General features: G+C 46.9%; 1 protein-coding gene across 1 annotated transcript in view; it reads right to left on the bottom strand.

Moving 5' to 3' along the window:
- Window positions 1–926: 926 nt before the first annotated feature.
- The window catches only part of PLXNB1 (plexin B1), a gene marked incomplete at its 5' end in the record, with an annotated part of 38436 nt that continues 14605 nt past the window's right edge, over window positions 927–24757 (bottom strand). Inside the window, 27 exons of the mRNA XM_084214630.1 lie at window positions 927–3961; window positions 4503–4577; window positions 4934–5009; window positions 5091–5155; window positions 5859–6006; window positions 6249–6409; window positions 6752–6918; window positions 7626–7710; window positions 8362–8465; window positions 9256–9433; window positions 9908–10054; window positions 10611–10677; window positions 11161–11339; window positions 11526–11743; window positions 12510–12610; window positions 12973–13121; window positions 13455–13631; window positions 14874–15116; window positions 16226–16394; window positions 16584–16760; window positions 17381–17517; window positions 18818–18923; window positions 20782–20933; window positions 21955–22121; window positions 22375–22468; window positions 23439–23561; window positions 24622–24747. Of these exons, the coding sequence (XP_084070756.1) occupies window positions 3857–3961; window positions 4503–4577; window positions 4934–5009; window positions 5091–5155; window positions 5859–6006; window positions 6249–6409; window positions 6752–6918; window positions 7626–7710; window positions 8362–8465; window positions 9256–9433; window positions 9908–10054; window positions 10611–10677; window positions 11161–11339; window positions 11526–11743; window positions 12510–12610; window positions 12973–13121; window positions 13455–13631; window positions 14874–15116; window positions 16226–16394; window positions 16584–16760; window positions 17381–17517; window positions 18818–18923; window positions 20782–20933; window positions 21955–22121; window positions 22375–22468; window positions 23439–23561; window positions 24622–24747 (3696 nt within the window). The 3' untranslated portion in view covers window positions 927–3856. The remainder of the gene's footprint in view (window positions 3962–4502; window positions 4578–4933; window positions 5010–5090; window positions 5156–5858; window positions 6007–6248; window positions 6410–6751; window positions 6919–7625; window positions 7711–8361; window positions 8466–9255; window positions 9434–9907; window positions 10055–10610; window positions 10678–11160; window positions 11340–11525; window positions 11744–12509; window positions 12611–12972; window positions 13122–13454; window positions 13632–14873; window positions 15117–16225; window positions 16395–16583; window positions 16761–17380; window positions 17518–18817; window positions 18924–20781; window positions 20934–21954; window positions 22122–22374; window positions 22469–23438; window positions 23562–24621; window positions 24748–24757) is intronic.

The following is a 24757-nucleotide window of genomic DNA, read 5'->3' as shown; positions in this document are numbered from 1 at the left end:
AATTCTCTTTATTAAAATCATTTTGACTCTAAACTGATTATTTACAGACAAAACCTCTTATATCACCAATAGATTCCTACATCTCAGAACAGTATCTACAAACAGTTATTACACTATGTAACAAAATTCAGATTTTTTTTCAAGCTTTTAATATTAATTATTAATTCAAACTTGAGAAAGACAGTACCTTGGGTGCTCTGAGCAGAACCTAAGGTGTGGCAGGGCATAAATGCAGGTCAGGCCATACCATAACAGACAGACAGACACCAAGTCACAAGGCTGGGAGACAGCAGAGTCACCACGACACAGACCAGGAAAAAGACTACAAGAGCAAATGCCCTGGGTGTTCTGGAAACCAAAATAACCATCCCCACAAGAAAGGCACACATTAAAAAAAAAAAAAAAAAAAAAGGAGAAAAAAAAAGGAAAAAACCACCAACAACAAAAAGAAGCATCTTGCTGCAACCAGGGCACGCCCTGAAAAAGATGGCATTCCACCAAGGCAGCAGCATCCGAGAACCCTCTGTTTTCATTAAAAAAAATCAGCCACCATTTCTACCAAAATAAAAAAGCTTTCAGGTACAGCCTAAATTTGCCACCAGACAGATGAAAGGAGGAGCTCTCACATCTACATCACGTGGGCGCCAGCTGTGCTTCATCATGCCAAAGGGAGAGACATTCAAATACACGAACGGAGATTTATCTTAACACTGATCAGTTCTCAGCCTTTCACCCAGACCACGGCAAGAGCAAGTCCCTCCCTCTGACCACAGCACTAAATAAAGCTGGGTGCCTGCCACTGGGGAGCATCGAGGTCCTGGGAGTCCCACTGGAGCAGTGACATCCCTGTGTCCCACAGCAGGCTGCGGTGGCAGGGCTCTCTCTGCTGGTGCCCACTGAACTTGCTACTTGTGAGCAAACAGGAACATCCAGACAAGATTCTCTGTCCTTGACAAGGAATGTCCGTTTGGTTGTGGAATCAGGCAGAGACTGGAAAAAACTTGGAAGGATCAGGAGGAATAAATAAATAAGTTTTTCCCTGCAATAGGGAATTTCATAATAAAACCTGTTTTGTGCAAATTTAAATGCAACAGAACCCTGCCACAGAAACGGATTTTGCCACAGGAGAGGGGCACGGACGGAGGTAAGAGGGGCCATGCCTAAACACCCAAGCTGATCCCAGTGAGGGCCTTCAGTGTGTGTCCACAGGGAGCAGGATGCTGGTATCTACAACATTGAGGACAGATGGATGGGAGGAGATGGGCACTACCAGCTGTCCACCCTCACTGCACCTGCACTGGGCAGTGTGTCCTGTCCAGCCATGCAAGGACAAGCTGAATATGTTACGTAAGTCAATCACCTATGTTTAGCTCTATTTTTAAGTCTTGATTATCAATCTAATAAAAGCAGACTTTCACAGATACACTCAGAGAAAGGAGATGATTTCCAACATCCAGGAACACAGAAGCAGGGAGAATCTGGATACCAGTGGGAGGTGGAATGAGAATTAAGCCTCAAGCCACTCTGTTCTGGGAAAGTGCAGAGATAATTCTGCAAAAATAGGGGCAGACACTGACAGTCTTTAGAGCCAGAAATTCAGCAGAGATTCTGTGGCTTCTGGCAGACACTGAGCAAGCTGGAGAGGCCATAAACCAGGCCTTGTTTCCTAGGGCAGAAAGTCCATCCAACACACAAGGGGACAATGCTACTCCACCACTATACCTGCACCTGCCTCAAACCAAGCAATCTCCTCCTGCAGTCCCTAAAAAATGGGCTTTACTAACATGCATTGTATTGGCTTTTTCCCATCCAGCAGTCCTTTCCTCTACTCAGCTTTTTGGGGTGACCAATTCAATCAGATTTAGTCAAGGCAAAGGTTTCAGTGATGCTAAGTTCCCATGAGTTTTGTGGAAATGGATGGTCAGGCAGGAGTGAGACGCTAATGGGTCCTCACCTGGGGAAAGAGGCAAACTCTGCAGCCCCATTTTTACCTGGCAGCAGCCAGCCAGCCACTCTACTGCTCTGTACAGCAGGATAGGAGCAGAAGGTTGCACAGGGATGCTCATACTCTGGGCACACCAAGTACCTGGGAACACTGCTATACTGCTGAGAGAGGGTCACACAAGAGGAAGAGGCCAGCATTAGCCTGCTCCAAGAACAATTCTGCAACTGCACAGCACTCACACAAAGCCACAGGGCTGATGGAGCAGGCCTGGAATTACTGCTATTTGCAATGTAAAGAGAGGTAGGGATGTGATCCTGCTCTGTTCTAGCTCTGCTCCCTCCTGGCCCACACAATCACTACCTCAGAGTAGTGGCAGAGGAGTCAGACCTGTCTACCTGCCCCAGGCACACAGGACATCAGTGTGGAATTAGCAGCTGGGGGGGGCAGGGGTGGGGCGAGCAGGAGAGAGAGCAAGTAAATCGCCCTTACAAATTAGCTGCTAGAAGGGCAGAGGACTGTTCACAAAGTGGAGGAACTAAGGAGGGAGCAGTGAGGAGCTGCCCAGTGACAGCTGCCAACTAACTGTGCTTGTGCCTGCTCCAGGCCTCTCTTCCATGCACAAATAATTCATTTTTGCAGGACACCCGACCCTCCTTGGGAACATCATGGTTGTGCTTGACAGCTCCTTTGAGTTCACAGCTCACCAAATAACCCTTCTATGTGCCACAACAGGAGAGTCTGAGCAGTGGAGCTGAGAGTTAGGTGTAAGGCAAGCCTAAGAGAAGAGCACAGAGAGCCTGGGACTGAGCCACGGGGAAAAGTGAGCTGCTGGTTCAACAACGGAGACACCTACAAGTTATCCCTGCAGACAAAGCAGTGGAGAAAACTGCTCCAGTGCTGACAGACGTTTGTCAGTAGAAGTGCACAGAGATACTTCTCCAAGAAAAGCTTTGTCTCAAAGCCACGAAGTTAAACATTCTCCTTTAGCATTTAAATACATTAACTTTGAGAGTATTTACAAGTCCAGTTCAGAGCAGCAGAACAGCTGGACACTGGAGGAAGGGGAAGTGGCACAAGGCATTTGTTGTGCTTTTCCGAAGAGCAGGGCAACCTCTGACCACAAGGAACCAGGAAGACAGATCCGAGCTGAGTCAGTGGAGACCAAAGTGAGCCAGGTAGCGACTCTCAGACACTGAATTTGTCCTGAGGGAAAGGGTGAGGGGTGCTGTTCATTTACAGTGGGCCCTATGGCAAACACCCACGCTGGTGAGCACATTCCAGCCAAGCAGGTGCCACACACAAGCTGTCAAGAGATCAGAGCACTGGGGAGCAAGAGACCTTCACCATTGGACACTCTCCTTTCCACATCCAGCATCTGGGACCAGCAGGGACATTGCTGCAAGGAGTTTCTCAGGAGTGCTTGCTAGCTGGAAACAGAGGTTAGCACAGTGATCAACTCAGGAAAAGCTTCCTGATCCCCAAGGAAGTGATTGGTTGCAGCAGGGAGAGTTCCAGCACTGAAAAGGGCATCCGTGCAAGGCTGAGGACTCCACAGACAGTGCTCGGTGTTGTCACCTGGCTCTTCAATAACATGGTTTGCAAACTTGGCACATTCACATAACATCTATAGGAAGGACCTGTGTGGTCCCTCAGCAGTCTGCCAGGGAAAAACCAGAGTTTGTCCTTTTTTTTTGTTTCATTTTGCTTTTAAAAAGAAAAAAAAAACTGTAAAAAAATATTCTCTGAGATGCAAGGACGCTTGTACGTTGTACTGCCTTGGCCATCCCCTTGCTCACGTCACCCGCGGGTTCCTTGGAGAGTCTGGTTCCAATGGCAGCAGGACACCCTGTTTATCAACTAGGATGAGCACTGTCCCCATTCAGCCAGGGGAGAGCAGTCTGTCTGTGCCTGTCACAAATCTGTGACTTTATTCTCCACAGCTGCTGCAATCTGTTGCAGTCTATATCCAAGCTGCATCTTCTGTGCCGTTGGGTCCTCTTCCAAGGCAGTAATGATCTGCAACCAGACAGAGCTCACTGGCAGCCTTTCTCCAGCACACAACACCCAACCAGCTGAACAGCATGCATTATGGAGAACCTCAAGCTGAAATTCAGTATGCTCTAGTCTAGAGTGGGTATGCAGTAATTAATCTCAAATTAGCCACAAAAGAAGTATTCTAGATTCATTGTAGTAACTTACAGACTTCACACGGCAAAGAAAAAAGCTAAATTTCTCACCTGAAAATTAAGTCTTTAGTAAGTTAATCTGAACTAACTGCATTTCTTCTTTAAGTTGAGTATTTGGATATTGGTGTAAAAATAAAGAAGCACAAATGAAATCCCAAGAGGGTCCAAGTCAGAGATAAGTTCTTTTTGCTGATCTCCTCCCTTGCTCTTTGATAAGAATAAAAACTCATGACATGAGTTATGCATGCCAATGAAACAATACGCAGTGTTGGAACAGTCTGGCTGCTCTTAATTGTTAATTTTTATTGGTTTTTTGTTTGGGTGGTAGAAGAAGAAAGGTATATTCATACCTGCTGGAAACACACACTCACCTGGTCATAGTACTTATTGATGTATTTGTACAATTCATGTAGAGCCACCAAGGAATTGAGATCACCTGAGTAATTCTGTTTATAAGAGAAGAAATCAGAGAAAACTGTGAGACACCTAACAATTGTCCTATCAAATTCTTTGTCCTCACAACTCATTAAGAAAGCAACAGCAAAGAGAATTCACCAACAGTGACTAGCAAAGGGAAAAAATCACATGTAGTTCTTGCCCTGAATCCTTGACTACACCCTCTTCTCTCCAGTGCTTGCTGGGCAGACCCTCACCCTCCCTGTGGTGCAGGGCAGCCACTAGGCACAGTCAGTGTGTCTGAACAGAACTGCACACTCAGCTGGAATATCTCATCTTTGCATAATAACTCTTTCCTGGATGCACAGGTGAGGGGCCAGGTGACTTCTGAAATACTTTTATTTACCCGTGACAGCTCAGCCAGGGCAGAGTTCATCTCCTGGTCACTGGCAGAGATGGTCTGACGAATGTCTGCGTAGTACCTAGACAGAGGCACACAGGAATTAGTGCATGGTCCCCCCTCCTCACTGCTGAAACTACAGCTCCTCAAATCCATCACTTACCTTTCCACCATCTGCTTGTAGCGAGGAATGTCCCGGGCATAAAGCAGCTTATTGATTGGAGAGTCCTTGAACATCCAAAACCAGAATTGGTTATGAAAAGCTCCTTTATAGTACTGTGGACTAACCTCAGCAGGTAACACCATCACTTCTATTTTTCGCTATTGTTTGGGATCAGGAATTTTTTGTCCTCTGCATGGAGAGGCACTTAAAATAGCAGACTCTCTTCTGGTAATGCAGTCTGAGGTACCCTGAGATGTGCTGATGAATGCACCCCAGGACCCCTAGCCCAGCCTTCTCCCTGGAGCTGGGTGATCACCAGTATGAGACCATACTGGCTACGGCTTTGCACAGCTGATGCCTGATGTGCTCCAGAGATCCACCCATCCCATCTGTGGTGACCTGTGCAGGACTGTTCCACCCTCAGCAGAGGGTGAGCAGTGATGGTGGAAAGCCTTTCTAATGGCCAATCTGAATGTCCCAAGCTGCATCCTGTGACTCCCACTGTCTGCCACAGCCAACTGGAGTTCAGCTCTGTCCCCCAAATAACTGCAAGCTGCAAATAAAGAGCATTCCTCAACAATTTCTGTTGCTAAACAAAATCTGATTCTCCCTCCTCTCTTCCCAAGAGCCCCCATTCCGCTCCAGTTGCACATGGAAGCCAGGGGGAGCCTGGCCTGCTGTCCCCGTGGTGCTATGTAAACACTGCCTCCCTAAGGCAGCACTGCTCAACTCTCTGCCAAGCATGGTCCCTTCTCCCTCTGTACTCACCCGCCCTAACTTATGGTCAGCTATCGTACAGGAGTCCATGAAGGTCTGTGCAATGACCAGCAGCACAGCGTCCACATTATCCGATGTCTGAACATCAAAAACAAACTGGGGGTTCTTGATGATGTTGATCCAGAACCGCAGGGGGAGGCTGTAGAGAGGACAGAAGTACAAAAGGGCATCAGCTGAGGTAGCAGCTACAGTGTTGAAAGATGTTCTACATGTTATTGGCACCTCTCTGCTCTGCCCTCCCAGCAAAACCAGCTCTTCACCCTATGGTCTGCTGCCCTGCCCTTGAATTTTGCTCCTTCTCAGGAAGCAGAGGTGGCTGTCACTTTGCAAGCTCTAAGCAAGTCAGCAGTGCCTCCTCCATGGCCCTCAGGAACACCCTACCTGTTTGTCTTCCAGATATGGATGGTCTCAGGGTCTGCGATCCCATAGTGTATGGCCTGCTCATCTAACAGGTCAAAGAAGTACTTGACTGCCAGAGGAACAGGGCGGTTGGTACTGAGGATCACCTGGAACAAGTCATCCACAAACTTCTGCAGAGTGCCCTGTGGAAAATCAAGCAGGACAGGGTCAGCACAGGCAGAGGAGAGTAGAGAGCCTAGGCCTCACAGATGAACGGTCACCCTCTTCTTCTCAGTGACAGCCCCTCACCCATCCAAGGGTACTCCACCCCCACTGAAGGGAGCAGAAACAATGGAGAAAGGAGGCCCCTGTGGTGTGTGGAACAGAGGCCAGGGAAAACCTTGTGAACAAAGCAAAATGTAGAGGAGACTCAAATGTTCTCAAAGCCACTGAAGGTAAAGTCTTCACACACACTTCTGCAATCTGCTGGGGGATAGGAAGGAAGGCAAGATCCCAAGCACAACACAATCTGTGCTTCTTCTCACCTTCATTGAGAGCAGACGTGTCAGATAGATCTCTGGGATTGCCTTGGCCCGCTCCCGATCTCTTAAGCTCCCACGCCGATGCTTGGGAAGCTCTGGCTCTTCTGTTGGTTTTACCAGGTGCCAAAGTTTGATCCCACCTTCATCCGCGTCCTCCAGCATTGGTGTTTCTAAACGAAGCAATTGTTTACAAATGAGTGTTGGCTCTCTCACAGTAGACCTTGGCCAGGTGAGGCCCAAGAAAGCAAGATTTCCCAGTAGAACAGAAACACAGGAGGCCTCTATCCAGCCTTCTGCAGAGTACAACCATTGCCAACAGTACAGCAGGTTGCCTTTGTTCACCCAAAACCTTCAAGGTCTTGGAAGCTTCCCCACACAGAGATCCCTCACCACCCCAGTGGTCTGTTTCAGGGCTGAACCACACTTTTGCCAAAGAAGTTTTGTCCATATCCAATGTGAATCTCTTAAGCTGCAGCTTGTGGCTACTATCCCTCATGCCACGGAAGTATCCATGGAGTTGTCCACTCTGCCAGACTAAGGAAACTGCCTGACATCCTATCATCCCTCTCAAGCCATGCTCAGCATCTGAAGGCACAAAGATTTCTGCAAGTTGCAGACTGTGGTCAGCCCTAGAGAGTCAGACAACTGTGCTTGTTCTGCATTTTCACACCCAGCCCAGCCATCCTCTGCTCTCACACTTTTGCTTTTCTCTGACCTCACCTGACCAAGCTTTTAAATTTCCTGACAATTCTATGAGGGTCCAAGGCATGTGTCAGCCTTCTATATCAGCATAAAGCTGGGGTTACAGCAAGAGACTTGTCCCACTAACTGGCAAGTGCTCTGAAGTAATTTTATGAGAACAAGACATCAAACTCACTTTCTCCTGGGATGTAATCCTGATTTTCCCTGTGGATGTGCTTGGTCAGGCGTGGGACGAGTGCTACTGTTGCTCCATCAGGCACCTGCACACAAGGAAAACAACAATATTCAAAGCAAATGGCATGTTTCTCATCAGCATAATAGGCAAGTGCTTGTAGAGCATAAAAGTCTGTACCATCACTAGAAATAGGGACAGAAATAGGGATTTGAAGGTACCATCACTGCCTTTCCTGAGGGTGAGAAAATCTTGTCTATATTAATTAAAGAACAAATGTTCAAAGCACAACAAAGATAATATTCAGGGACTGAGGTCATTCAAATCTAGAACATGTTGCAGCAAGGTACTAACATACTGCAAGATACAACACACTGGTGCAAGGTAATGAAAAAAATCCCTCTTTCCATTGTTAGAAGGTACTTGGCAGCTCAGTGTGTCATCACCTCCTAACAGATCTGGCCTGGAACAGGAACAGATCCAGCACATTGCCTTCACTGCAGCATGAACTTGTGCCTATCCTTCCAAGCCCTACACATGCCCACATTTCAGGTATGGGATAAGGACAGGGTTGTGTTTGAGGAAGTCAGGCTGCAGCCACAGCACTGACTTAAACTAAATATGCTCTGCAAGAAAGGTCCAACCTTCTGACAGTGGTCCACCAGGAGCCAGAGCTACAAACAGAGCCTGACAGTGTGTAGAAGGATGAGAAGACAGATAAGGCAGACTGAGTTCTGACCTTGTAATGCTGAAGAGTGTTCAGACGCTTCCAAGTTCCTTGAACAACAGATGTCACATCCTCATCGGACAGTATCAGATGACCTGCCAGCCCTGATCTCCACTCTACAGAGAAAACACAGAGAAACACCGAAAAGGAAAGGTCAACCTGGCTGTAAACACCCTCTGGTTCTCATCAGCTTTTACCTGTGCTATTTCACAGACAACATAACCTGAGCAAGTGCCTGTAATGATGCTGAGTCCTGCACTCACAGGACAGACCACTCTGAGCACAGGGACAAGTGGCCTCATGGCCTCCCATGTTCCATCTGTGATGTTCCTACAAATTCTGTCAGATTGTGACTCTTCAAGTAGGTGGTTCAAACCACAAACATGCATCCATAGTTCTTATCGACTACTACTTCCTCAGTACCTTCTCACCCCTAAATGCCACCATTATTCATCAACAGAATTAAGAAGATGGAGAACTGAGTGTTTTCTTGCCCAATGTAAGTTCTACCATTCATTAGCTACCATGGGCAAAATCCTCCCTGACATATATTATTAAGAGGCTGCCAGGAAGTGCCAGTCTATGCCCACAGCATCTTTGCACTGCACTCAAATCCTCCTCCCCTCCTACACTTTTTCCATATCCCTTTGCCCAAGCCATTGCTGTGGTCTGAGTCTGGCAAAGAACACCATGAAGTCAAAGAGGGTGACCCCAACTGCTCCTTCCCCACCCCTGCCTCTTTCTGTTACAGCCTCCTCCCTGTTGCGCCCAGCCAGAGTGGTCAGTGATTCTGCACACTCAGCAGAGAATGACCAATGTCACACATGCCAGGGTGCTGTGCACAGACACTGAACCACCATTCCTTCACTTCCTCACTGAGTTTTGTCACCAAAGAGCTCTGCTCACCGAGGTCCAGGGTGTCTGGGTCTGGCCGGTGACAGTATGGCGTCCCTTTATAGATCTGATCTAGGATTTTCTCCTTCACCTGCGTTATGGTGTCACAGTCCAGCACTTTCGCAGAAATCCCTTGAGAGTCTTCTGCCCCTCCTCCACCAACTCCTGCTTGTGTCAAAGCATTTAAGGTCTGGGGAAGAAAAGGTCACAGCTACTCAGCTGATAAGATTACATCTGACACATTTACACCTTTGATGGCTGGCATTCAGGCTAGTTAACAGCTAGTCCTTTCACTGGGAGATTCAGAAAAGATAACATCACAGATGTTAAACACCTCAGTCTTGTGTTCTTAGCCTTGTGTCAAGAGCTGGAATCCAGTTCAAGAGCATTGGGCAGGAGCTTCGATGTGCCATCAGCAACGTCACCCCCTTATTTCTAGACACAGCATAGCACGTACACCAGATGAATGCGGTGAAAGCTCCCATCAGCCTGGGGCAAAAGTGGCTGATTTAGCAGAGCTCTTCATCATCTATGCACTTGTGCTGCTGGAACAAACTTGGCTCCCAGCAGACAGTGGCAGGATGTGCTGCACTTGTGCTTTGGTTATGGCAGCAGAGACATTCAGCCCTGCTGTACAAAAGAGGACAGAAGATTTGGCACTTACCAGAGTGCGGTACTCCAGGTCCTCTCTCAGAAGGCGGTTGTCATTCAGGGTATATTTGGCTTTCCCTGTCACCCAGTCAACCGGCCCTTTGTCCACCTGGTGTTTGATTCCTCGAAACAGCATGTAAAGGGGCTCCCCAACAGAATCCTGGCATGGAAAAGAAGGAGAGAAATTCAGCGTGCTCCTCCCAGCAGAGCCCCAGGCATGGAAACATGGATATCAAGCAGGACTGAGGATACAGCAGCTGAGCAACAGTAGGCAAAGACAGAGCCTGTGCCAACAGCCCCTACTCCCTGCACAGGAAAAGTGCATTGTCCAGCTACCAGAGAGATGCACATGAACAAGGCATTGTTCTGCCTCCATGTCACTAATCTGAGAGAATCCTTGCTGCCTCCCCAGCCCTCTAGAAAAGGAATTAGACCAGTATCTGTCCTCCCATGCACAGACCAGCCTGTGTCCTGTGTATTTCAAGATAAAGGAACTACAATGAGGCCTCCATGACTTGGTGACACATCCTGGAAAAAAGTGGTATTGATGTTGGTTTAAGAATCCCCATTCCCAGTGAACAGCCCAGCCCTTATTCCTCACCCTGAAATACAAGGTGACCCTGGCACTATTTCAGCTATGAGTGAGGCACAAAGCAAAGCTGTGCCTGTCTCCCCTCTTTTGGCCCCTCTACATTGCAATGGGACAAAGAGCTCACCCTCACAAAGGCGTACAGGCAGATGGACATCCAGTTGGTCAAGAGCTTCTCTACCACTGTTTCTGTCCTGAAAAAGAGCAACAGGTTGGTCACAGGAATGTGGTGCAGAACTGGGGGAGATTTGAAGGTAAAGATCACTCGCTTCAGAAGAAGGGCACTTTAAGTCATGATACAGAATGGAGAGGGGAAAAAAGCTTTTCAACACCAGCACAGTTAATGCTTTTTACACTGCTTATTGAAAACACTTGTCAGCCTGAAGGAGGCACCAAATTACAGAACTGGGGAGACAAGAAGCAGGGACCTTCTTGTAGGTAGGTCTCAAACAAGGGAAATGCGTTCAGATCAGAAAGATGGACCAGATAGGAGAGTACTGGGGATCTAAACATGGGAAATATCTCAGTTTAGCTTCCAAACATGGCATAACTGTGAACTCAGGGACCTCTAAACAGCAAAGTGGGATTAAAAGACTTGGTAGAGCCTTTCAGAGTTTGCCAACCAGGCAGAAAGGCTCTGTCCCCTCAGGAGGTGGGACCATGGCTGGCTCACTCACCTCCGCAGCATCAGCTTGGGGTTCTTGGCCACATACTGCTCCACAAGGTCGTTCAGGAGTGTTTTGAGGATGTCAGTGAAGTACTCCAGCTTCCCATGCAGTGACACCGTGAGCAGCGATGCCACATAGGCCCGGTCTCTGGGAGAGAAAGTGCGCTGGATCTCCAGAGTGTGGATGAACTGGTGGGAGAGAGAAAAGCCAGTGTGTGAATCTGCTGAAAACAAAGCAGTCACAGCTGCTGGCTCTTGGAAGAAGAGGTGCAGAGAACTATTAAGAATGAACCTTAACAGACACTGCCCACCTCCTGCTGCCAGTGCCATGGCTCTGGCCCCGCAGCAGGCTGCCAGCAGAGAGAGGGACATTACCTTTGTGAGGAAGAGTTTGCTGTTGAGGAGGTTGGAGAGCTGGACCAAGCCCTGCTCCACTGTTTGCCGTCGGCACTCAGGGATGTCAAGGTCCCTTTGCAGTGGGGACTCACGGTGGCCCGGAAAGAAAATGCGTTCTGCATAGGACTTGTAGTCCAGGAAGGGGATCCCTGTGCCCACAAGGTCACTTGTGAGGTCCATCATCTCAGTCATCAGGTCTAAGAGAAAGGAAAATGCCCATGAGGATGACACAACTGACACTATCTCAACTGATGGTGCAGAGCATGAGGTAAGCGGAGGAACCAGGGCCAGCAGCATGGGACCAAGAAAGACGAAGATTGTTTCCTCTCAGGAAGAGGCATATTGGGGTCTCATTGCTAGAACATTTAAAGCTAGACTAGGCAGCAGGAGAAATAGCACGAGGAACGTTCCAATCAGGAGCTGGTTTCCAATTTTGTAAAGAGAAAGACACTATTCAGCACACATCTGTGGTTACAGGCATTACCTACAGCAAAGATAGAGTATTAGAGGCCTGCTCCTCACTCCTTCACACATTAATTGGGGACTACAGTCTCAGTCATGTGCAGAGTTTCAGAGCCCCAGGTCTCCCACAGTTGTAAAGAGCTGAAGTATAAAGTTTGTAAGCTTAGAACACGGGCTGCAATTCAACTTGCCCTACACAAAGACTGGGCTAGTAGTTGTCCTTAAGATCTCTCCAAGTGTGCTGTCTCGACTTTAGCTCTTCATCTGAGTCTGGAGGATAAAGTGGAGAATGAGAGAAGCCTGTATAAAACACTGGGCCCTGAATTAAAGAATTAAAAAAGGAAGAATTTGGCTCTACATTTCTATGCACTGGCACAGGATAAGTTATCGCCTGCTCTGAGCTATGCAGACAAGTACACAGGAATGGAAAGAGAGGTAGGGTTGAGGGTGGTTCTCCAATTTTCCCTGAAGCTGCAAAAACACAGGAGCTCAGTGACTGACCTGTGAATTCCTTTTTGCATCTGTCCCGAACACTCGTTTCCAGATTTTCCAGTTGGATTTGAACTTTCTTGTAATCCCTCAGAGCCTGTTTGCTCTTCCTCCTGCAATAAGAAGCAAAATTGTTCTTGGTGGCACTAGCCCAGAGACTGTCCTTGCCAACTGCTGTGTTGCTGCCAGGGCAGTTGGTGCTGAGGCAGTTTCTACAGAGCATCATTTTTGCAGGACACCACACAAACTAGATGAGTCTCTTGAAGCACCCATTAGATTCTGAATGAACCACAGTGCAGACTGGCACTAGCAGTGCAATATGCCTCCCGCATCCAACACCACCAGGGGCTCAGAATTTGGCACAAAATAAAGAAAACTGTAACCTTGCTTAGGCCCAGGATGTACACACTTGGTGACACCCACTGAAAAACACTGAGAGGAACTTAAAGGCCTCACCCATGCCAGAACTTCTTACCTGTATATGAAGACGATGACCAGAACAATCAGTGCCACAAAGGATGCACCGACACCCAAACCAATCTGTGCCTCCAGCGGGAAGGTGAGCTGGCTTTCCGTGTCATACTGCACTCGGCCCAGGAGGAAGTTCAGGTTTCCCATCTGAACCTGTGACAAGAAAGTATTTGCCATGATGATTCCATTCCTCTGCACAGGAATGAAATACAAAGCCACAGGACTTCTCCAGAATGAGCACAGGGGGCACACAGCTGCCCAGAAGAGCTGTCCCACAGCCCAGTGAACCCAGCTATACTGTTTACTTTCAGGCAACTTTAGCCTTTAAGAGCAGAATTTGAGAACAAGACCAGTTCCCTGCCACCCCTGTTACCTCCCCCGTCCCTCAGCAGCATTTGTACCTTTCCTAACTTCACATCCCACTCCCACTTCTCGCACATGCTTGTAGAAATGTCAGGGTTCCTGGCAGTGCTGCTGATTCCCTACCGTGAACTCTGGGAGCAGGTCCGTGCCCTCCCGCTTGGTGCGGTGCCGCGGAGCTGGCTGCTCCGATGGGGGCTCGCAGTAGAGGTGATTCCTTGTTAATGTCTTCACCACACAGATGCCTTCCCCAATCATAGCCATAACTTCATCCTTGGAAATAGCCAGATCTAGATTTTCCCCCTGAAATACATTTGGACAGCACATGAGATCTGTAAAAAAACAGCTATGTATTGCCATGGCTTCAGAGAAGACGGAGGAGACCAATACCATGAGATGAAAGCAGCCTTTTCTTTGTTTAGGCTCACATGTGAATAGGGTTCACAGGAGTGAAGTTTGTAAGCTAAAAAATTCAGTTGCATATGATTTAGATTTAGCTTTAGGACCTGTAGCACACTGCATAAGTACAGTTATAAATAGCCTGTCCTCTTAAGGCTCTTCAGTGAAACCCAGCTAAGCTCAGCTCTTCACTCCGTATATTTAAAAAGGTAGGCTTATGTCAGTTAACCTGCACACTCAGCTGAGTCAATCAATGCCTTTTAAAGGTATAACATATTTGGGCTATTTCTCTTATTTGGTTTAATTTTTGGGGATTAAGACTTTTTCTTTTTTTAATAAAACCATGCTGACTGATGTTAATTACATTTTTATGCTTTAATGCTTTCTAAGCCCAGAGCTCTGTCAGGGTATCCCAACAAGCTGACAGACCAACCTCCTTGTCTTTTAAAGTTCTCTTCCAGTCTTCTCAAACTGCCCTACATCTCCAAGATGCATTCAACTCGAGTGGCAGTGGTCTAGGTACGTCTATCCTCTTACATCCTCACAGTTTTTCACCCACATGTAAAAAGAGAGCATGTGGAGAATTTGCACCTATAGCTGCAGCATTACTTTCTTTAAGAGCACTGAACTGAAAAGTACCTTTCCATACAAAATAAATACCTCAAAAACTTTTTTCTTGCATGTACAGTAAAAATAGAGTCACTGTGCTCTTCTGTATCACCTTTAATGAGTGATTTTTCTGCCTTCACTTAGTAACAGGTCTTCCCCACTGGCAGGATTCTTTTACTCCTAAGTTACTTCTAGAGGAAACTGAAGTAGTTGTGATAGTCAGCAGCTGAGATCAGGATGTAGGGATAATGTAGTACTAATATCTCATATACAAACAGTTTATTAGGATTAAATAAAACCCAAAAACAAACCACAGAAGTTTCCATAAGCCCTATGAAGCCCTAGCAATGATTTATGGACTCAAGAGGCTTTTTTGATGTACTTTTCCCTTCTCTTATGTACTGTTTCTCACAGGCCAAAGCAGATGTGCTGTGACAGGTTGCAACCTGTCAAATGCTTTAAAAACCTCGGACGCTGCACGACACCAACTTAAAACTTCATACAAGGAACATTAATTCCAGCTGGCTTTTGTCTTACCTCCACAGAGATGACACTTCCTGGCTTGTGACGATATGGTTTGGCAGGGTCCTCAGCATTCAGTGGTTTTAGGATGGGGTTGACTTCATAAGAGAAAGGCATGGGATGCAGTGAGTTGAAATCAAAGCTCAGATTATCCAGAATAAATTCCAGTTTGATTCGGACACTCCTCAACAGCAGGTTAATGGCTGGAGTTTTGCACAGGATCAGGTAGGAAGAGTTAACGAGACATGGTTCTTCAAACTAAGTGGAAAAGGCGAAAAAAAAGCGTCAGTAATGGAACACCAATGCTTCTCCTGCAGCTTGGCAGTACTTTCCACCCCAAACAATCTGGGGCCAGTCTGCATTCTTCTAATCTGGAGAAATGCCAGAAGAACCCTGCTTAACTGTAAAGGGGAAAAATCCAAGATCTGAGGAATTCCCTATGTTCCTCTAAAGGAAAGCTTTCATAGCACTGGTTTTGTTGGAAAGTCTCAGCAGTGGGAATCAGCTCTGACATTCCCCTGGCAGCAAATTCTGGAGAGTCCAGCTTTAGATTTCCCTGCTCTGAGAGAACAGGACCAAACATCTTCAATGCAAGGCTGCTTTCCCAGTCTGAATGCTTCTGTGAGTGTTCCCATGCCTGGTTGGATATGTCTTATGCATTTGGTGAAAGTATTAGAGTATTTTTTTCTGCCCTACAGCCATAAATCTTTCTGAGGAACATTGATAAAACCAGCTGTTATTGATGCATGTGCATCAGGAGCACATTTATGACAGGAAGCCCTTCATCATTTGCACTAATAATGTAAATCCTTCTTGTACTCGGGCTGCCAAACCACCCTCTACCTCTGCAAATTCTGCTGCATGCTCTGTGACCTTGGTGACCACATCAATACCTCTGTAATGACCCATCTCAGCAGACTGGCAGCAGCAGAGCAGAAAATAATTGTGGTTCCGGTAATTTCACTGCCTGGTTTTGTATGTCAGAGTTAAAGACATCCCAGGAACTATAGGGACAGACTGAAATATGCAAAAGGAAGAATGTGAAGCACAGACACACTGAGCAACACAAGCTCTCTGGCTCAGATGTAGATTCCTTTATCTCCACACTGCTACATTGCTATTTCTGTCCCACATCACAGTCCTGCACATCTCTAGGCAGAGGCAGACCCAGCCCATGGAAATGTTTGTGGAAGTGCTTAACCTCTCAGCCTGGCAGAGAACACTTCCATGGGCCAAGACCGTTAGTACAACCAAGCAGATAACAGCAAGTGGTGGGAGGAAAAAAGCCCTAGGGACAGAAAAGCCACTTCTTCAAAGGTGGAACATCAACCCTTGTGCATCCACACCCCCACAGAATGCTGTGCTACCTGCTGGATGCTGCACAGAGAGCCCTCAGGACACTCAGAGTCTGGGATGATCCTTCGCCATCGCCCCACTCCTCGGCGCCGCCGTTCAGCTGGAGAAACGGTAACTCGGATCTTTGGTTTCTGTACAACATCCAAGTTGTATCCATGAACTCTGAGCACTCTCCCTCCACTGAAAGACAGAAGTAGTTGATCTGACTCACCTGTTATTCATTAGCTCAATTTCGTCCATGCTCCCATCCTTCTGTTTATGCTCATTCTGACAAGCCTGTCTTCACCCCAAAGGGCTACTCAAGAGGGATGACATTGGTGCTGCAGCCCCAGCACACTGCCCAGGGGAAGGAACACTCATTCTTTCTACCTGAGGAAGCTTTTAGGTGGCTCTGCAAAAGTGATGTTGGGATCCAGAGTATATCTAAAGAGGGATCCTTCCAATCTCCGCTCTTGCTCCCCATATTTGATGGTGACTGGGAGCTCTGTGGACACATTGCTGGGACTTGTCTGGCATGCCAGCTGATCCTCTGTCATCTCAGAGAGGCTTGGAGAGACAAGAAAAACAAGGGATTAACACAGACACCGCAGAGACAGATTTCACAGTACTGTACCTTTCTCTTTGCAGAGAGTCTGCAAACCGCTTCTGCTTTTTTCCTAAATCTCATGATAAAAGCTTTTGTGCCTCATCTGTGCAAGTAATAATTGCTGGGCAGCTCTTGGGAGCAGCACACAGACAAAAAGCAGGTACAATCACTGTCCAGACTGAAGAGACTAGACACATGCTACCGAGGCATGTGCACCTCCTCACCAGCAGTGAGGTGAGGCAGGTTTACGTGTCCCAGGGCGCAAGGAAACAAGCAGCTCTTGGGATCAGGCTGCAGAAGCCAACTGCAGCTCCCCACCAAGAAAAGCAGAGCGCCAGGGTGGGTTACAGTCCTGTCAAGGGACAAGCAGAACAGAGGTGTGCAGCCCTGCTCACATCCAGAAAAGGTGGGCCAGAATCTAAGATGGTTGAGGTTGCTGCCAGGACCCTCACAGGGAAGATCCCCTGAAACACAGAGGAAAGCAGAGCTCCAGCTGCTCCAGGCAGCATCACACCCTGGGAGGCTCTAGGAAAGACTCAGGACAGTGCACAGCTGGCATACCGGCAAGTTCTGATCTTACATTTGACAAGGGAGGTCTCCAAGCAGAACACTGATCTCATTAGGATGCCCAGTCAGCAGCTTTGAGCCTAGAAGGGTAAGGCAGGTTCCTCCTGCTTTGGGACCCTGGGTTGGAACAATGGATTTCAGCTCTGGATTCTACAAGAAGGAAAAAAAAAATAAAAGGGAAGTGAATGACAAGGACCTGAAAAGACAAGACAAGGAAAGAAAACAGCAGAATGTGCTCAGTAGCCTACAATGCTCTGAAAAGAGAAGCTACAGATCCAAACCACAGGCAGGCCTCAGCTATACTCCAGCAGCTACTTTCCTGAGCAGAGGAGGGATCAATAACGCCAGCAAGAACCACAAATCAAGGACCTTTCCACAGAGTGCCAAAGGCATATGGATACTGCAAACAGCAGAGCTGTGAGCCTCACACACAAACCTGAGGATTAACAGTCCAAAGGGATTGTTCAGATCAGTAACTGGATTAATAACTCAGTTTAGGAAAAACAAGGTAGCAAATAAATTGCCTGTTTGCCTAGCAGATGAGGAGATTAACAGCAGGGAGCCCTAAGAATTTCTGTTGAGACCTGTGCTACAACAAAAAAAAACTTGGTATGATTGAGGAGGTGCAGCAAAATTTAGCAGAGTGACACAGGTAAGTCACTGATGACAAACAAAACGCAAGATCCATGTAGTAAGGAGGAGGAAGGAGACTAAAGGATAAAAAGCAAACATGTACACCACTGCTAGTCTCTAAATGGCATCTTGGTGGTAACCAAAAGAAGAGCAACAACCATAAAATGGTTCTATCAAGCCAAAAACTGAAGAACTCAAGACTTGTCAGAATTTCTTGTAAATGGCACAGAAAGGAAGAAAAAGAAGTAATTGTATTTAAAAGTTACTTAAGTATTATTTCATATAGTTGCTGGGTTTAAGATATCAAAAAGTTATCAGAAACAAGTTTAAAAATTATAGGAAGCATTTCTCCACACAGTGCACAGGAATTTTGGACCTACTGCCACCAGCTGCTGTTCAAACAGTAATTTGCATATTAACGAAAGAAAAATCAAAAGTCTTTGTAAGATGTTAAGCCATCAATTAAAAAAAAAAAAAAACTTCAAGTTGGAAGCATAGAGGAAAAATAAAGGGTATCTCTAAGTATTTAACAGCTATCATTGTCAAAAAAGAAATAAAATCACTATACCACAGGACCTTTAGTACTACCAGTACAACTGTCCTTATAATCTAAAGGGGGGTGAGGGAGGAACAAACCAAATCAAACAAAAAAAAAAAAAAAAAAGCAAAACCCCAGTACACCACACAACACAAGCAGCAGAAAAATCAGACAAAAATACCAGCAGCAAGTGCCTGGTAGAGTCCTGTAAGTTCATGCAATAAACAGCCATTTAGCAGAGGTACTGGAAAAACAGGGGAGATATTTCAGTTATGTTACCTGATAGGTGAAAACATGACCAGAAACCCCACGACCTCCTCCAGGCACTTCCACCACGATATGCCCAAACCTCTCTGTCCAGCTCCCGCCGGTGACGCACACGATGCTGCAGGACAATCCAAAAACAAAGTCACACCAGGGGAGAGCAGGGGAGCTGCATCCACTGCAGCATGTCCTAAAAACATCTAGCAACCACAGTTCCCTTCTTCCAGCCTCATCTGACGCTCAGAATATGCAACCAAACATCAAGAAACACCCCTAAAAAAGCTGGGTTAGGTGCAGCAGAAAAAAGCAGGGACTAGTTCCAAACAGGCCCATCCTATCTAAAATTATTCTTTCTGGGACAGACAGGATGAATCTCACTGTGTCACAGATACACAAAGAGTCCAAGAGCTCTTCTATATTCCAGAGCTGATCAAAATCAGTCGCATCTGGAGGGACCTCTGGCCAGCAGTAGTCAATTCACACATTAGTGCTGTATCTGATGCAGGAGCAGACTCAAGACCTGGGTTTAGCTGTCACTGGTCTTCAGCGAGTGGCCTCTGCAACCAGCCAGATCCCGTCATCTGCACCAGCCATTCCTCCCAGCCGTTTTTGCCCTTTTTTCCAGACATAATTTGCTATGGGAGATGCTGACAAGATGAAAAGTCGAACTGTACTTAGAGCAGCAAGGAGTCCCTTAGCACTCATTTGCTAACAGAAAAGCTAATCTGCAGGAGACTTCCCAGCCCTCCTGCATTGCAGGAGATTAATTTTGTCTGGGCCTTGCTCAGGAGTGGGTTCCAGGTTCACAGCTATATCCCCGCAACTAAAGAGGCTGAGGAATTTGAACTTAAGGCAGTGCAGTCCAAACCAAGACCTTGTGATGCCAGGTGATTTACAGATACAGAACACAGACAGTGCTAACCCCAGAAAGATTAAGCTCTAATTCTAGGATGAAAACAGAAAGCAGATGGATCCAGACAAACAAATTGCACAGACAGGACAACACTGCTCAACACAGCAAGCCATTCCCAGCAGGATCTTACCTGGCTCCTAGAGGGAAGGGTGCTACAACTACTGCTACCATGGAATGGAAAAACATGTTTGTGATAGCTCTGATAAGAGTTTACTCACAATTGCCCTCCTCTTCTCCTGCTGGTTGTTTGGCTCCTCTCCCTCCCTTGTCCAAAGCTCCCACCTACCTGTCCTACCACAGGCCAACTACACAAATAGTGTTTTCTCCTTGCTTCCTAGTTATCCCCCCTTCATACCTCATAACACCTAACTACTGCTTTATTATTTTGTTCTGCCCTGGTCAGACATACCAGCTACACAATTCTCTATCACTGACATGAGCCAGATTCAGGAGGATAGGTCTTTCTGCTTCTCATCCTTCTCTTTGCCACTACTTTTACAAGCACTATGTGACCTGTCAGGCATTCCTGATCACCAGAAGAGGGGCACTGGGCCCACCAGGACTTCCTCATCTGTCCCTGGCAGAGAGGATCTTTTCTTTGAATTTGTTCCTGGGGGGAAGTCTTGCTACCAAGTGAAGACTGACAGTCTAGGGGTGCGCTTTCAACCACGTGTTCCCATCCTCACCCTGTGTTAACACGGTCAGGTCAGGCTATTTCCCTATCAGTGACACTTGCACAAGCCATGTCCTTTGCTTTATTGAAATCTCCTGTGGCTGAGTGAGACACCCATGAAATTGCAGGGTTCTGAGCCCACAGCTCCATGCTGTCTGGGCAGCGTGGTTGGAACACAGCATCACTGTTTGGCTGTCACCTTGTACACACCCTTATCTCTCTAGGGTCACTGCCTGAGCAAGTGCTCACACAGTGAACTTACCCAGGGCACTTCCTGGGAATGGGCAGGGCTCAACACCTACTACAGCAAAGGCAAAGACAGCTCAGGCTGGGTCAGCAGCCAAGGGAAAAGCCAGCGCCTGCCTCTGGGAGAAGGTTTCACAGATACTCTACCTGCTAGAGATCTCATACTCTTGAGCATCTACGGCACAGGGAATTCCTGCAACAGTGACAGTTTCTGCAATGTCTTGATGTTTCTGCCCGAGGTTTGAGCCAGTGATGGTGATTCTAGTGCCACCTTCCACTGGTCCAGACAGGGGGTACACCTGCAAAGACATCCGCGCACGTGTAAATGTCACAGTATCTCAGACCTCCAGTCTGGTGACTGATCTACAGCACAGGGCCCTTCAGTTGCCCTGGTGCAAACTCTGCCTGTTCAGGTCACTGCTGTTGACTCCTTTTACTGGCTTGGACTAGTCCCAGGCTGCAGCCTCATCAGAAGAAAGGCCACAAAGAACATCACAGTTGGAGCCTTCTTTCCCATACCTCGCTGATGCCAGCAGTCCCCACACAGAGGTGATAATCCACTTAGAAGGCAAAGACTGCCCTACTTTGCCTTCCCATCAACATGCTGACCACTCCATAGGGCATTTCTGCTCAAGAGTGGGAATGCACAAGCCAATACATGTTACTAGTATTGAAGCAGCAAGCACCATTCCCCCCTCAGCATCAGGACGACAATGAACTGCATGCTGCACAAATGTCAAAGCTCTGTCCCTGAGCAGCATCCAAGGTAAACTAAGACAAGATGCAGCACATGGATGTTGTGTGCCACTGAAGGGAGGACAAGCTGACAGCAAAAGGGACACATGGCTACAGACACTTGTCATGTGGCAGTTAGCAAGAAACATTTAAAATAAACAGACAAAAAAATAATTCCAGTAACCTGTCATGCCTTTCCCATCATTGCTGTGTTGTTGTTATTAGATTTTACCCTCCTCTGCCCCAGGCTTAGTTGGGCCAACCTATTTCAGGGTCTGGCTCAAGACAGTTGGGGAACCATCCTGTGGACCATTTCCCAGCTCCTGAATGACTCTGGTGTGCCAGTTTCAGCTGAGATACAAATGAATCATTCTCCACTGTTCTCCATTAGCAAACTGAAAGCCCAGCAACAACAGTCTAGAATCCTCACAACACTGAGGGACTCCAATTGAACTTCCTCTTCAGAAGGTCAATAAATTAATGAGCTGCACTGTTTGCACTCTGAGTTCACAGCCCTTTGATTTCCACTGCAGAACAGAGCCCTCCTTGCCCTGTGTGCAGTACACCAGTGAGCAAATTACTCACAGAGTGAATGAGAGGTGCTGGACACAGGTCTTCAATTTCTTCCTTGCAAGAGCCCCTGAAGATACAGCTGGGGTTGTCACCTCCACACCACACACAGTTGTACTTTGAGTCAGCTGTTTGGCAGCGGCTACAATCAGTGTGTCCCACAGAGCAGTTGTAAAAAGTCACTGCAAAGAAGAAAAATTCAGAGGTACCTGCAAACATGCCCACAGGGCACAGCATAACCCAGCAACCTGGTGTCTTTTACAGACCCCACTCCTCCTCCTGGCCCCTGTGACAAGTGACAGAATTGCAGCTCTGTTTTCCTTAGTTTTTTTTGTAATAGGACTACCAGAAGTATAAGAAGCCTCACTTGAGGATTTCTCAGTTCCCTTCCACCTCATCTGCTGTGTTTTTACTGGGAAGGTGTTGCACTCCTACCATGAAGATCTGCAGCACTGTCCACTCGAAGGTGTCGTCGCCTCTGTACAAACACCACAGCATTGAATTCGAGTTGAGGCGCTGTGTAACTGTACTGCAAAGACAAAGATCATCAAAGAGGACTTAACAGAGGCAAAACCAAACCAGCTGAATGGGCAAGAAGCACCAGCATCCATACTGAACAGTGCATGGCACAAACAGCCTACATGGAACTTCCATGCATGTAGACAAGGCAGTGTTGGTTGGGGCAGGGGCAGCACAGGCCTGTCCTCAATGATTCACAGTCACAATTCTGCTCTAGAAAGAGTAGCAGGTTTTGGTTCACTAAGATGAACACTGAAAACCAAGTCTGTGCTCACAACAATACCTGTCTAACTTCCTAACTGCATTCCTAAGTGGCCAATTCCTATCTACAAGCCACCTGCTCAGAAAGCTGCTCAAGCTGGCATTTATGTAATTTCAGTAGAGCTGACAATGTAGGATCACAACTGGTCTGCAGGGCTCATGCACAAGAGCCTGTTGTTGCTCTTCTCCCTTAACTATATGAGTTTGTAAAGTAAAAATAACATCTCTGCTTGCAAATCTTGCCTTAAATAAAATTCACAGAGCATCCAGAAGCATACATGTCTGTTTTAGTTTTCCCTGATAATTTTACAATCCACAGGCCTGCTTCTATCACCAAGGACAAAATCAGTACTACAAAGCAGCATTTTTCTTCTCACAAAAGAACAATCATCACAGGAGCCATGATGCAGAGAATGACAAACAACAGTGCCTCAAGCTAAAGCAGGAGTGGCACTGTGCCGGCCAGTTCAGAGACAGCACCATCCCCTGCTATAGCTAGTGCAGCAATAGATCATGTGGCTCAGACTGCATAATCTTCCTGAGATTGAAGGTACCAGTACTGGCAGGCAGCAGCATCATAGCTGAAGGCCCCAGAGTGCTAAACAGTCTACAAATACTTTTTCAAAATATGCTCTTTTCTCCAGAGCTTGTCTTCCATCCTATTCTCTTGCTGAGCAAAACCAGCACCTGTCTGATCTGTGAAATGGCACAGCACTCACCTGGTTCATCTGGCAGGTGATATAACAGAGGGACTTGTTTGTTTCTTCTCCTTCCACATAAGCTTCCATCACCACTGTCCTCCCCTCCAAATTCAAGACACACTCATAGTCCCACTGCTGGTCCTGCAGGAGGAGACACATGGCACCATTCCTCAGTGACACAGAGCTTTGGGCTGCACAGATATTGTCCCGCCTCTCCACTTCAGCACCTTTCCCCAAGCCACCAAGCCAGCAGCATGCTCCTCTTGTTCCCCTTGTTATGCCAACTCTATGCTATGTTCAAGGGCTCTCTATGCTGTGACTGCCTCCACCTAGAAAGGAGCACGTGTGTCACTGTGCAGAGAACTTAGCACAGAGGGAGAAATAAAAAAAAACCAAACAGTGGGACAGTGAAGTTTAGCCAGTATATCCCTGTGAAACACTAGCTTGGAGATGAAGAATACAGTACATAGATTAGGGGAAAGCATGTCAAAACCAGTAAGTGTGTATTTCTCCTCCCTGTCTCTTTCCTGTAAACTTTCCACTGAATTGCTTAGATACTTCCTGTAAAAAAGCTAGATATGCATCTCTCTGGAACCAGCTCTGCTCCTCTGAGCAGTGCAGTATGTCAGGTTTAATGTATAAAGTAACAATTAGACTGTGGGCTGCATGTTTTGAGTTGTTTTTTTGTCAAAGGTTACTAAATCATCTTCTGTCTTGAGAAGCAAAGAGAATTTTTATCAGAGGCACACCCAAGAAACAGCTGTCAAGGGTGGTTTTCCCCACTGCAGAAGTTTCAGGTATTGCAGGAATAGCCACATTAACATGAGCATGCCAGAAAAGAAAGGAATAGATGACTTGGCTTTAGCTTATGGAGAGACAAACAGGATGGATTCAGCAGAAAGTTATTCCAATAACTACCATCTGCAGTGAGGCACAGGTGCAATTTAATCCAAATACATGCAGATCTTCTCCAGCAGGTTGGTGCACACCTGTACTCTCCCTTTCTCTGGGTGACTTTCTACATACAAACACATCCAGCTATGGAATTCTTTATGCATAGAAATAGGTTATTCCTCTAGGAAAAATCTAGGCAGAGTCACACCTCTATCTTATACATTTTTAGCAGCCCAGTGGCCCGGTTGTCCAAACAGTGCCATGCATTAATTCAATTTCTTGATGGTGATGGCATTAAGCTGACTACCTGATAGAGGTGGAAGTTCTTTCCCAGCAGGGTTATCTTCCTCGCCACGTTGACTGGAAACAGCGAAGATCCCTGGATTCCCTGCACACAGGGACATGCATTTGGACCCCAGCTAGGCTCTTCACTCTGGAAAAAA

This window comes from Fringilla coelebs (genome assembly GCF_963513975.1).
Source record: "Fringilla coelebs genome assembly, chromosome: 13".
Taxonomy (NCBI): domain Eukaryota; kingdom Metazoa; phylum Chordata; class Aves; order Passeriformes; family Fringillidae; genus Fringilla; species Fringilla coelebs.
This window is presented reverse-complemented; position numbering and strand designations above follow the sequence as displayed.